Genomic DNA, 14,051 nt, shown 5'->3' with positions numbered 1-14,051 from the left:
ATTTCAATTAGTTTAGCCTTCATTTGTTTTTCTAATTTGTGACTAAAATCAACCAATTCTGTGAGCATCCTGATCACGAGTGTTTTGAACTGTGCATCTGAACGGTTGGCTATCTCTTGGTTGCTTAGAAGTATTGGTTCTGGGGCTTTGAGCTGTTCTTCTTGAGCCATAATGTTTTGGTCTGTTAAGTGCCTGTTATGTATGAGGGGCAGAGCCTTAGGTGTTCACCAAGGCTGGGTGACCCAGTTGCTGGGTTGTGATGCTGTATGTGGGGGCAGGGTCAGGAAGGGGCAATGGCACTTGTCCCATGCTCTTTCTTGGATTTTGGTCTCCTCTACCACTTCCCACAAGCAATTTGGGCCCTTCTGGTGCCAGCTCCCGGGTGTGTGGTAGGGGGTGTGTGGGCCTATGCACCCTCCAGACCCTGTGTGTCTCTCCAACAAACTCTCTGTGAGCCTGGGAGCTTTCCCTGGCACCTCGACCCAGAAAGTTTTTTCAATTGGTGCTTTTAGGCTTTAATTCCCATCGCTGGGGCCCTAGCCTGCACAGTCTCTTTCACTGCTCGCTCCTTCGCCTGGTTTGTCTGCATGCAAATGTGTGACCGTGGTTAGCCAGCTGCCTTGCGCCCTCACTGGGTCCGCCTGTTGCCACCCCACACCTGGGATCTGCCAACTGCCGCCTGCATGCCTGGGACGTCCGGCACTTTTTCCTGAGCGACCCCCCTCAGCCCCCCACCAACTCCACCCCTCTTACCAGTCTGGCTGAGTGGTTTGTTGTTGGACTTCCATACAGTTTAGTTTTCTGTGTTTTGGTTGCGTTTTTGTTACTAAAACTTTGTTGTCTTTAAACTTGCTTCTGCGAGGAGGCACAGGGTTTCCACCTATGCCTCCATCTTGGCCAGAAGTCCCCCCATAAAGTTAATTTTTAAAGTACCTTTTATTGATTATGCTATGACAGTTGCCCCAATTTTTCCTCCCTTTTACCCCTCTCCTCTCTATACCACCCTCCCACCCTCCACCATCCCCTGCCCAGTTCATGCCCATGGGTTGTATATGTAAGTTTTTTTGGCTTCTCCATTTCCTATACTATTCTTAGCTTCCCCCTGTCTATTTTGTGCCTACCTGTTATGCTTATTACATGTACATTTCCCCCCCTTCTCCTCTTCTCCAGTGATAATCCTGCATGTAATCTCCATTTCTGTGATTCCATTCCTGTTCTAGTTGTTTGCTTAGTTTTTTGTTTTTGTTTTTGTTTTTTAGGTTCAGTTGTTGATAGTTGTGAGTTTGTTGTCATTTTACTGTTCATAGTTTTTGGTCTTCTATTTCTTAAGTTAATTTTAAATTTTAACTTCACATGACTTAAATAAATAAAGATAAAATATGTCTAAATAGGGGTGGCTAAAATACTGTAAAATGTTTACATTCACAATCATTATACATCCATTTGTATTCAATGTTATACTAAACAATACCCGGCATGACTATGGGGATAATTAACTTGATAGATGGATTTCACTTTTTTACCTGGAATAAATAATGGGCTTAGTAGTGCAAAGAAAACATGAACAGAGAGACACAAGGTGTCTGTGAAAGAATAGACTAGCTAATCAATGGAATTGGATAAATCGGTCAGAAACATGCTTTCAAATGTACAATAATTTAAAGTGTGATAAAGGAGGCACTTCTTATTAGCTGGGAAATATATAATTGGTCAATAAATAATAATGGGATTATTAGAAAGCTACCCCAGAGAAAAGTCCATTTAGATACTTACCACACAATGGACAACAAAGTAATTTGAGAAGGAAAACTTGAACTGGGACTTCTGTTCTCACACATGCAGGATTTCATCACCACAAAGATCTCTCTAATGCTATCCCTTAATAGGCATGCCCTTAATACTCCCTCTATCATTCATAACCCCTGGAAATCACTCATTTGTTTTCCATTTCTATGATATTGTCCTTTTGAGAATGTTATATGAAAGAAAATACAGTATAAGCTTTTGAAATTGGCTTTAACTTCATTTAGCATATTGTTTTTGAAATCCACACAAGTGTGTGTATCAAGTTTGCTCCTTTTTATTGGTGAGTAGTATTCCGTGGTGTAAATGTACCACTGGTAGTTTAACCATTCACCTATTGATGGGCATTTTAGTTGTCTCAATACTTGGAAACATTTTCTACCTTCCTGTGGGTTACCTGAACACTTCTTGCAACCCCATTTTATCACTAGTGTTTTGGAATACAACACTTTGTATAATATCTTAGTGTTTTAAAAAACATTATGAGGAATAGAAACATATTTTAGAAGGAAAATATAATATTGATAAAGAACAAAAGAAACAACAGAGTTGTAAATGTTATAAATTTATTCAACATACAAATATTATCTCTTTCCAATTTCTGCCCTCTCTCCCACCATCTTCTCTCCTATAGTTCTTTGTTCTTCATTTTGGAGAATTTCATTTGATGAGGTCCATAAGTTTCCATTTTCAAGCATTTTCAAGTTTAGATTCTAAACAGTAAAAGGAAAGGTAGAAATACTTGGGAAGTTCTGTGATCTACTAAAGTAAAAATTTCTCATACTTTAATTGTAAATATTTGAACGTAATGTATTTTAATTATTTTTAATGATAGAGCTATTCTCAGTTTTTTAAAAAAAACTGTTTTAAAGTGGAGGACTGAAGGACTCACAGCAAGTGCTGTATTGTCAAAGATAAACCCTGTCAGCTAGTCCAGAGGAAGGTCTTGTATGTAACATCTTTCATGCTATGCTATAGGCATAATTACAGTGAAAAGTTTCGTGATCTTAACTAGTATACGTTTAGAAACATTCTAGAAATGTCATAGGTGATAAATGTATTACCACTAGGTATGGAATACAACAAAATGTTAGATGATTTGTTTTTTATATGTGGCAAATTACTGAACTCATCTTCAAATAAGTTACCTCAGACACCAGTAAGTATATTTGACTTGCATTTTTTTCTACTGAGAAATTTTACAATGCACTAGAAATTTCTTAATTCATAAATAATAACCCAAGGAGTTTTATAACATGATAAGGATATATTCAAGAAGCTGCCTCATGCAGACAACAGGTATTTATTTGCTTTCTGTTGGCATTAGGTTTTTCTATTCATACTTTACCTGCACTGCAGGGGGCGCTGTACTCTTCAATGGTGAACTCGTCTGAAACACAAAAATGATGAAACAAAGAGTGAAGACATTCAGTGAAACAAAGAGTGAAGACACTCAGGCACAGGAGCAGTGAATTGTAAGCAAAATGTACAATGGAAGCTTAGAAAGAAAGTATAAAAACAGTCACAGAGCCAATAAAAGTGATGGCCTGCTGTACGAAAGCATTTGGAAGGGTGAATAAGAGAAAATTGGGCTTGGATCAGAATAAAGGCGCAGGTTTCACAGATGGAAAACTGTTTCTATTTATAGAACACTGTACCTCCTTTTATCACAGCTGTGTTTTTGTCATTTGAGTTATTGTTCCTCCCCCTCTAAACCGTCCCTTAATCTAAGAAGGAGTAAAGTTTTAACACTACTAGCATGCTGACATGTTGGTAAGTTTCTAGTTCAAAGGTATGAGTAAATGAAATAATTTCCAGACAGGTTTAGAAATTTACCAGATTTTGTGAGACTATCCAAGGCCCAAGTCAAAAATAGATCCAATTTTAGATCTTATATTACGTAATCAGTGCTGAGATGTGGTCTTTCAGTTATTGTTATTCTTCTTGTCTTCCTGGAATAATTCATTCCAGAGCAAACAACTTTATAAAGAAATTTAGAAAGAGCTCACCTGCTTATTTATCCAAGATCAGTGTGTATAGCTCTAAGATTTGTGTAGGCAACAAATGAAAGGTTAATACATAAGAACATGATTATTTGATGACCATAAACTCACTTTTTCTTCCTGTGACAAATTGCGGAGTTTTGTTTTCATTAAGATAACCCTTTGCTAGTTTAGTCTGTTTTTTTTTTTTTAATCAAAGTGCAGCATGTGTGAATTCCACTCACCTGTTTCATAGTAATCATAGGCTTTTACTGTGGCTGGTTTTAAATTCTGTACTTGGATGTCTTGTTCCACTGAGAAGGAGAAACTCAGGGCTTGTTTGGTTAGCTGGAGAAACAGAAAAACTAAATTACAGTTGAAGATTAACTTAGCTACCCATTATCATCCTCTCTTCTTCTTTTTTAAAAAAGGTTTTACTTATTTATTTTTAGAGAAGGGGAAGGGAGGGAGAAAGAAAGGAAGAGAAACATCAGTGTGTGGTTGTCTCTCATATGCCCTCTACTGGTGACCTGACCTGCAAGCCAGGCATCGCCCTGATTGGGAATCCAACCAGTGACCCTTTGGTTTGCAGGCTGGCACTCAATCCACTGAACCACACCAGCTGGAGTATCATCCTCTCCTCTTAAGATACTGTCAAACCCTATGATTATGTTATCTATTTGTAACAAAAACTGTGGAAAGAATGGGACATTTGGGGACTTGCAAAACACACTCAGTGACAGATAAAAGAAGGGCAAAAGGGGCAATTCTATGGCCAAGTCCAATATAGTAAATTGAGCCTTGCTGACCACTCCTGTCTTCATCTCCCTAAGTAATTATGTTCTCCTTCACCTGTGTATTTGAAAAACACTATTTGGAATCTGTACCATTTTGTTGGAACCTCTAGTAGTTCTCCCAGATCTAGCAGAGTTACAGAGAAATCTCACCTCTTCCAAGTAAATCAGGACATGGTTGGTGCTCACTTCAGTCCTTTGAATCTGAGGATTTTCTTGGAGCTGTTGACCAGGAGGATAAGACAGAGGCACAGGATGAAGAATTTTAGCCTGATAGCAGTTTTCAGGTATTTAAAATCCAAATGGTTGCTCAGAAACACCCAAACTGCTCATTTTGATTTCTTCAAAATATATGATAATATTTCATATATAATACAGAGGGTGGGGCAAAAGTCGGTTTACTATTGTTTGTATGGAAAATAATACAATAATTAATAAGTAATAATACGAGAATAAATTCTGTTTCATGTACTCATAACTGCAAACCCACTTTTGCCCCACTGTGTATGTATATACATATATAATATATGGAAGATAATTTGATACCTTTCCACAGACCCCTAGTGTCTCAGGGCCTGCTGGAATACTATACACCATATTTATGAAATATGTCTTATATTTGAGACCATATAACAATGACACCCACTATTAAAATGATGGAAACATCTTCTAGAAAAACAAGTTAAAGGGAGTAAACCTCTTGAAAACTGAATCAATAAAAGAAAATTGATATGAATAAATGGCAACGTTTATCATGACTCTTCTATCCATAAGAGACTTAGGGTTTACCTTTTTCACTGATGGTTTCACAGGTATGAAGCCAGATACCATCTTTACATCAACGATGACCATGTTGGAGCTGGGTCGTTCCCCAGTATAACTGTGAAGTCAAGGCACAGGGACAAGGTATTCAAACAAAATTCTAAATGCATCAAGATAGAAATCTTTCCTTCTCCTTTATTTCTAGTGTTTCTTATACCTACCAAACACTCAGCTTCTCCATCTACTTTATTTTCCTCTGCTATGGTTGCTCGGAAAACCCATCTTTATGAAATTGCACTCTGCTGCTATGACAACATTTTATTCTCAATGTTAAGTCTTTTCAGTGAGAATGAAGAATATTTTCTCATTAATATATATTGCAAGAATTCCATCTACATTATGTATGCCCTTGGATAATAGCATTCTCCCACACAAGAAAATCAATTTATTATATTCTACAAAAGTTGTGGTAGTGATTTAGAATTTACCTAATGTTGATATGAATCTGGAATTTCCTGTGAGCATCTACTCCATCACAATTCTTGGGAAGAGTATCAACATTCAGGGTGAAGGGGACTTTCCCTTCTTTCTTGGGCAGGACGTTGTATCTCAGGGATGTCTACAACAAATTGAAAAGAATTATTAGCTCTGGCTGGTGTAGCTCAGTGGATTGAGTGCGGGCCTGCAAACCAGAGGATCGTGGTTCAATTCCCAGTCAGGGCACATGCCTGGGTTGCAGGCCAGTTCCTGGCAGGGGACACATGAGAGTCAACCATACATTGATACTTCTCTCCCTCTCTCCTTCCCTTCCCCTCTAAAGATAAATAGATAAAAATTTAAAAAAATTTTTTAAAGAATTATTTATTTTTGCACTCAGTCTGTCTCTTCTACATGATTCATACTTTCCCTTAGCATACATTTCCTTTTCTATTTTGAAATTCAAATCTAATTCTTGAGACTTTTCCCCCCATTTGTAACATCCCCTAAACCCTGGCAGTCTCACCTGGAGGTACACACATCCTGACCCTGACACTGTTGTGCTGTACTCCCCTGGAATCTCTGGCAATGCAACCTCCTGCAGCAATAGGCGATTGCCTTCGTCTACTTGAAGTTCTTCTGAGAAGGTCTCTGAAGACTTGACGGTAACTGTAGCTGCTTTCTCCCTTTTAGTGAAAGTTGCTGCTCCATATTTGGAAAGGGCTTGAAGAGCTACCACTGTATCCTGAAAAAGATGGGTGTAGAAATCACTGGAGAGGAAGGTTACAACATTATACTAGAAGTAAATCATACTAATATTACTCTCTCTCATAGTTATTCATTTACAAACACAGTTCATTAACTGAATTTTTTTTTCATTAACTGAATTTCAATTCAGCTCAGTTACGGTATCAATCATGAGTTATTCTAGGTAATTTGGGGAAAAAAGTAGAAGAGTCTTCATTCAATAACTTACAATATACATATAGAAATAAGACTCAAATATTTGACACAAAGCAGAGGTTATTTCAAAAATTTATAAATTTATATAACAATATTTGTTGTAAAAATTCATGGGATGGGAGTAATAGACAGAAAACTGTACTTGAAAAATAATTAAATAAAAAAATTGGGAAAAAAAATTCAGAGAAGACTGAAGAAATTGGGGCTACAATAGTAACAAAACTATGAAGAAGGTAAGAAATATGATTATATAAAATAATAAGAAAAGTTTATATAGACAGAAGAGGGGCATCAAGTGTGGGAAGTGTTCTAAGCGAAGCCACAGAAAAGGGAGTGAGGCAATTTCAGAAAAAGTAAAGGGGTCAGCCTAAGGAGAAAGAAATACTCATGTTTACCGAGGAGAAGAAATATTTTGGGTAAAGCCTTACATAATTTTAGTCTTCAGATAAAAATATTTATGTTATCAACTGAAGAAAGAAATCAAGGAAGACACAAACAGATGGAAACATATTCCATGTTCATGGATTGGAAGAATTAACATAAAAATGTCCATACTACCCAAAGCAATTTACAGATTCAATGCAATACCTATTAAATTACCAATGGCATATTTCACATCTATAGAACAAACACTTCAAAAATTTATATGGAACCAAAAACAACCCTGAATAGCTGCTGCAATTTTGAGAAAGAAGAGCAAAGCAGGAGGGATCACAATACCTGATACCAAACTGTATTACAAGGCCACTGTAATCATAAGAGTCTGGTACTGGCATAAAAACAGGCACATAGACCAATGCAACAGAACAGAGCCCAGAAATAAACCTAAATCTCTATCGTCAATTAATTTTTGACAAAGGGGCAGCAGCATAAAATGGAGTAAAAATAGCCTCTTCAACAAATGGCATTGGTAGATCTGGACAGCTACATGCAAAAACATGAAATTCGACCACTGACTTACACCATACACAAAAATTAACTCAAGGTGGATAAAAGAGTCAAATATAAGTCATGACACCATAAAAGTTCTAGAGGAAAACATCGGCAGGAAGATCTCAGACATTCCATGCAGCAACATCTTCACTGATATGTTCCCTAAAGCAAGGGACATAAAGGAAAGAATAAACAAATGGGACCTCATCAAATTAAAAAGTTTCTGCGTGGCTAAAGAAAACAGTATTAAAATAAAAAGAGGACCAACTGTATGGGAAAACATGTTTGTCAATGATACCACAGACAAGGGTTTAATCTCAAAAATATATAAAGAACTCACACGACTCCACTCTAAGAGGACAAGCAACCCAATTAAAAAATGAGCAAAGGCTGGCTGGTGTAGCTCAGTGGACTGAGCCTGCATGGGCCTGCATGGGCCTGCAAACCAGAGGATCAGGGTTCGATTCCCAGTCAGGGCACATGCCTGGGCTGCAGGCCAGTTCCCAGCAGGAGACCATTGAGAGGCAACCACACATTGATATTTCTCTCCCTCTCTCCTTCCCTTTCCCTCTAAATAATTAAATAAATAAAATCTTAAAAAAAAAAAAGGGCAAAGGACTTAGACACTTTTCCAAGGAGAACATATAGAGGCTCCAGAGACACATGTAAGGATGTTCAGTATTGCTAGCTATCAGAGAGATGCACATTAAAGCCACAATGAGATACCACCTCACACCAGTCAGAATGGCCATCATAAACAATGCAACAAACAACAGATGTTGGAGAGGTTGCAGAGAAAAGGGAACCCTAGTGCATTGTTGGTGGGATTGCAGACTGGTGCAACCACTGTGGAAAACAGTATGGAATTTCCTCAGAAAACTAAAAATGGATCTGCCTTTTGACCCAGCAATTCCACTGCTAGGATTATATCCTAAGAACCTGGAAACACCAGTTCAAAAGAAGCTATGCACCCCCATGTTCATAGTACCACAATTTAAAATAGCCAAGTGCTGGAAGCAACCTAGGTGCCCATCAGTAAATGAATGGATCCAAAAACTATGGTACATTTACACAATGGAATACTACACAGTAGAAAGAAAGAAGGAGCTCCTACCCTTTGTGACAGCATGGATGGAACTGGAGAGCATTATGCTAAGTGAAATAAGCCAGCCAGTGGAAGAAAGACAAATACCATATGATCTCACCTTTAACAGGAACCTGATCAACAAAAACAAACAAACAAGCAAAATATAACCAAAGATACTGAAATAGAGAACAGGCTGACAGTGACCAGAGGGGAGAGGAAAGGGAATTTCAGGGGAAAAGGTGAAGGGTTTACAGGAACAAGTATAAAGGACACATGGACAATAACAGGATGGGGTAGAAACAGGAAGGAAGTGGGGAAGGCTGGAATGGTGGTCTGGGTGGGGGAAAAGGCAGAAAACTGTACTTGAACAACAATTACAATAAGAAAATAAAAAAAATATTTATGTTATCAGGAAAGTAATCTTATAAAAACATTGCATTAAGAAGATTGGTCCATTTTACAGTTAAAGGTTCAACCAAAAAGAAAAGATAGGGGACTGTACAGGGGACAGAGCAGTAATCCATATACATAATAATGAGGCTTGAACATTTGTGGTGATGGAGAAATAAAGAAAGTATGAATCAGAAACACTATACAATTTTTCAACTCAGAATATGGTTGTATCTACATAGGTATCTTTTCTTCCTAGCATCTCTCCACAGACCTGAGTGGAAGAGAAGCCTCCATTGGGGTTTTGTTGCTTGGTTATCCATTTCACAATACGTGAGGCTACAGACAGGTCTTCTGAAGATGGGGCAGGCTGGGAAGTAAGATAGGCAAGGAGCAAGTAAGATGTCATCTCCACTTCAGCAGAAGGAGCCCGAGGTTGATAATAGAATGTCTTAGCTTCTTGAAGTTTCCCAGGACGTTGCAAGTGGATTGAGTCCTCTTCAAAATGGAAAAAAAAAAAAACAACCCAAAAACAATCATAAGCTTAGATAATGGTTTCAAAATCTAATTAGTGAGATCATTATAGAGCTCACCTAGTGAATTGATATAAATAAAGTAAAAATTTTAGTAATTGATATAAATGAAGTAAAAAAATCAGTAAGTAATCACTGATCTATCAAATCTTTGCTAAGAAAGTAAATTAGGTGCCCAGTAAATCCCATTGTGCTTTTCTGTTCATTACATACTTGTATGATATTAGAATTTGGGCTGTATAAAGTCAATAAGGTATGAATTGGTAAAATAATTCATGTTACCTAGAAAATTTATTTCTGATCAATGATAATTATTCTTGTTATATCATAATATAATATAGTATAATATAATGAATATAACATCACATATATGATAAATTATGTACTATAATATACTAAATACAATATAATATAATATAATTAGAGTTCAATAGGTCCTCTCCCTTCTTCTGATCACAGGTGATTTTTGGAAGTAAATTTTTCAGGAGTGGCTCTTACCTTCTTTTACAGCCTCTTTGTCTAGTGATTGAAGCAGCTCCCTTCGTTTGGCCTGGTTTCCTGCTAGGGCAAAGGCATAGGCCAATAATGCCTTGGTATAGACAAGACTTCCTTGGGCTTCTGAAGTGGATGCCCATGCACTTTCCAGGCAGAATAGAGCATTGCGGACAACTGGGTGCTATGAAGAAGATGAAAGGGCATCTAAAGATAGCAGAACTAGGATAATGAACTGTTCCCAGGCTAACCCCTGATTAAAAGCCTGAATGTGCCTGTGCAACCCCACAGTTTGGACCAGAGAACAATTTTCTCTGCAGCATCCAAATGGATGTAGTCCTTTATGTTCCAGCGCAATATACCAAAATTAAGTAACACAAAACCACAACTCATTTTTCTCAGAGATTCAGAGACTTATGATTTTCCCCCCTTAACATTTGTGAGAAGCAGGTACAGGGTATGTGCTAGTACATACAGTGACAGGCAGTGGCATCTCCAGCAGAGCAATGGTGATGTAGGCAGAGAGTGTCACCTCGTCATCTACTCCACCCTGGAAGGGTCAGAGGCAGACACTAAAGCACTTCAATATTAATTAGCCAGAGTCAGCTAACTCTATATTTCATCTTGGGCATCTTCACTAGAAAGTATCTTTATTCGAGTAATATTATTGATTTTTCCACCTTCTCCTCCCTCCCTAAAATTCTCAAATGTGAATCCCTTTCCTTAACTTTTAGTAATATACTGGTTTTTTGGCACACTGTTCTTATTCAATAAAAAACCCTGCTAATTAATTGCTAGATTTAAGAAGCTGTAGAGCCCACCATCCTCCCTCAAAGCTGTGCCTCCAAGACTTGAGGAATGAATAGGGGCATCATTGCTTTGACGCGTCACTATCATTAGGACTGAAACAATGTTAAAGGCATCACCTTAATAGCATTGTTCAGCAGTGATCCAGAGTGTTGGAAACAGCCATTTTCCTTTTGCTTCCTTGAGAGCCAGGTGAAGGAATCCATGATGTGTGAGTGCTCCACAAAGATGTACGACCGAGCTTGAGAAAAGGACTTCAGCACAAATGCAGTGAGCCTGCCCAGCAAAGAAGACCAGACACCAGGACAAGCTCACTCTGTGCACTGCCTCCAGACACTGATTTTTCATAATTCAGTAAAGGAAATCAATGGGGGCGATTTGGGGGCAAAATGAAACTAGAACACTGAATAGTCTCTTGTTGGTTCCCAAAACTTGGAGTCTCTTTTTGTAAATCTCTCAATTTTATTGGTTTCTCCAGAGTTGATGCTTTTCACTTATTATTATTTTTTTTGGTGAAATATTTGTTGGAGCCTCCAAGGCTTCTCACCACCAAAACTCCCATTTTCTGAATGATTTTACTACATTAGAGTCTTTTGTCTTCTTCATGCTCCCCTTTCTTACTATGTAATTTAGAAACTTCTTCCTTGATCATTTCTCATTATGACACTTTCTGTCTTACATTGCCATTGTGGGGGATCCTTATTTCACTGCTATGTACTGTGCTATCAGATCAGGTAAACTTTCACAGATGAATGGTGAGATCACCCAGTGTGATGACACATATATGGGTCTTTAAAGGATAACAGATTTCCATGAAAAGAACTCCAAGTACCAGAGAATAACTATTTCCATAATTCTGAAATATTATGGATCTACAAAGAGTACATGGAAATAATTGACTTACCAAGTATTTCCCTGACTTGTACCATCACGATCCCCAAAGGTGCTGTATGAACCATCGCTGTGTTTATAATTCAACTGTCTTTGATACCCTGAAGAAGAAGTTTTCATAGATTTGTGAAACAGCAGAGACATTGGGGAATTATTGTTTTTTCTCAATACTTGTTGAGGAGCCATAGGGACACTGTTATTTTTATCAAGATGTCTCCAAGACTTGATGCTATTGAATTTTCTGATTGTATAGTGGGACATTTTATTGGATATTACAGCAATGATAATGATCAAATCTTAACCAAAGAAATATAGATTTGAGTTCCCTAAAGGAGATATTTTGGGACTCAATTAACATTTCTCATGTTGGGGTAATCTCTTACCACTAATGAGGTGGCTAACGGCTTTGGACTCGATCTTCTCTGTCAGCTGTTGTGTCTCATTCAGATAGTTCAGAACATAGATGTTAGGGACAAAAAGGACCATATTCTGCTCCCCACAGCCATAAGGCATCTGGAGAAGATTCTGAAGATTTTGCATTGCAGAGCCTAGTATATCACCTGGGGAATGAAAGGTACAGAAAAATCAGAAGAACTTGGAGTTTGTTTTTGTTGGTAGCTAAGTGAGAGGTCAACTCACTTAATGGAGGGGAGGACACAAAAACATAGGTGGTGAAGAAATACAAGAAATAGAAAGAACAGAGAGGAGGAGGAAAAGTAAAGCAGATGGTTGAAGGGTGGACTAAAACAAGGAAAACTGAATGACAGGATACATCTTTCCTGATGACAGACATGTCTGGTATAAGCCAACCATGTTCAAATATATTAAGAAGCACTACCACATACTCAATCCTTTGACTATAAGGACACAGAGAGGTGGCCCTTCATATTTTTTAAAACATATCAAGATATATATCACAACATCTATTCAACCCCCTTTCTGATGAATACACAATGCAATACTTAGTTTAGCGCTCTTTTTCTCACTCCAGTGACTAGGTTCAGTGATCTCATTGACCACGGATGGGGAGGCCCTGTGCAGTAGAATCATGGAGATAGACAGCTGCTTCCTTTGGGCTGGGAGACTTACCCAAAACTGAATACGTGGCCCTGGCAGATCCTTCAACCACATTTGAAGGAACTTTTAGTGACAACTTTTCAGGTACTCCAGTTTCTAATGAAAAAAGACATATATATAAGGGAATTAAAAATGAGAGATATGTTCTATTTTTGTTTGAATATTCTCCCTCTATATGATCAAGATCTAAACTCTCATTTCTCTTGTTTCTTATATAATTTCTTTGATGCAATCCAAGTTTCTCCTAAAGCCATGATTCTTCTCATAGTGTAGTTCATATTAAGCATATGTATTTGTGCTAAATTCCTATAGATTTCTGATGCATATATCATATGGTATACTTATTCCCTTTTCTTCATTGTTTATGTTAATTTCTAATATTGTTAGTTTTTAGAAAAAATACATGTATTTCATAGATATGTATGAAGTGTGTGCCAAGTTTAGGTTCTGTTTCAAGTGTAATGATACAGCAATTTTAAAAACAAATCTCCTGACTTCCTGGAATTTTTATTTTAATGGGAGCAATAAGATAACAAATCAATATTTAATATGGTAGATGTTAAGTTTTATTAAAGAGAAAATTAAAGTAGAGTGTTTATATGGGTAAGCTAATAAGAAAAGTCAAATCAGGAAGAGCAGGGTAGAGGGAGGGGGCTGCCTATTGAAAAGCTCATTGATTAAAAAAAATAATAGGTGACTGGAGACTTAAGGAAGTCATTGAATAAGCTTTATAGTTATCTGGGGAAAAGACTTCCAGGAAAAAGAAACAAAAAGTGAAAAGACTCCAGAGAGCAGAGGATGCTGGGTGTGCTCCAAGAGCAGATTAGACCTAAAGGTTTTCTCATAATTAGTGTTTAAGTTAACAAACATTTGAGTACATTTAAACAATTAATTGAATAATAGTATTAATGTCACCCAGATATTTCAGTATTTTGAAAACTGTCTAAAGGGAAATATGGGAGACACAGTTTTGTATTGGCAGAAATCCTGTCCCACACATGCCCACTTTTGTCCTTAATATTAGCCAAGACCTTTTGGGCCTTTTAACTACTCTATGCCT

The 14,051-nt window shown here is 37.5% G+C and overlaps 1 protein-coding gene across 1 annotated transcript in view; it reads right to left on the bottom strand.

The window, feature by feature from the left end:
* Positions 1-2,352: 2,352 nt before the first annotated feature.
* LOC119002133 (pregnancy zone protein-like) overlaps positions 2,353-14,051 on the bottom strand; it is a 42,724-nt gene continuing 31,025 nt past the window's right edge. The window contains exons 23-36 of the mRNA XM_037067802.1: positions 13,004-13,087; positions 12,298-12,474; positions 11,928-12,015; positions 11,143-11,299; positions 10,692-10,766; positions 10,223-10,400; positions 9,466-9,689; positions 6,345-6,563; positions 5,830-5,960; positions 5,369-5,459; positions 4,733-4,801; positions 4,031-4,133; positions 3,152-3,193; positions 2,353-2,516 (exon numbers count right to left, since the gene is read on the bottom strand). Of these exons, the coding sequence (XP_036923697.1) occupies positions 2,494-2,516; positions 3,152-3,193; positions 4,031-4,133; positions 4,733-4,801; positions 5,369-5,459; positions 5,830-5,960; positions 6,345-6,563; positions 9,466-9,689; positions 10,223-10,400; positions 10,692-10,766; positions 11,143-11,299; positions 11,928-12,015; positions 12,298-12,474; positions 13,004-13,087 (1,661 nt within the window). The 3' untranslated portion in view covers positions 2,353-2,493. The remainder of the gene's footprint in view (positions 2,517-3,151; positions 3,194-4,030; positions 4,134-4,732; positions 4,802-5,368; positions 5,460-5,829; positions 5,961-6,344; positions 6,564-9,465; positions 9,690-10,222; positions 10,401-10,691; positions 10,767-11,142; positions 11,300-11,927; positions 12,016-12,297; positions 12,475-13,003; positions 13,088-14,051) is intronic.

The sequence above is a fragment of the Sturnira hondurensis genome, unplaced genomic scaffold (assembly GCF_014824575.4).
Source record: "Sturnira hondurensis isolate 20B ecotype Veracruz unplaced genomic scaffold, ASM1482457v3 Scaffold0017436, whole genome shotgun sequence".
NCBI classification, from domain to species: Eukaryota; Metazoa; Chordata; class Mammalia; order Chiroptera; family Phyllostomidae; genus Sturnira; species Sturnira hondurensis.
The sequence above is the reverse complement of the archived record's forward strand: the minus strand, read 5'-3'. Positions and strand labels throughout refer to the sequence as shown.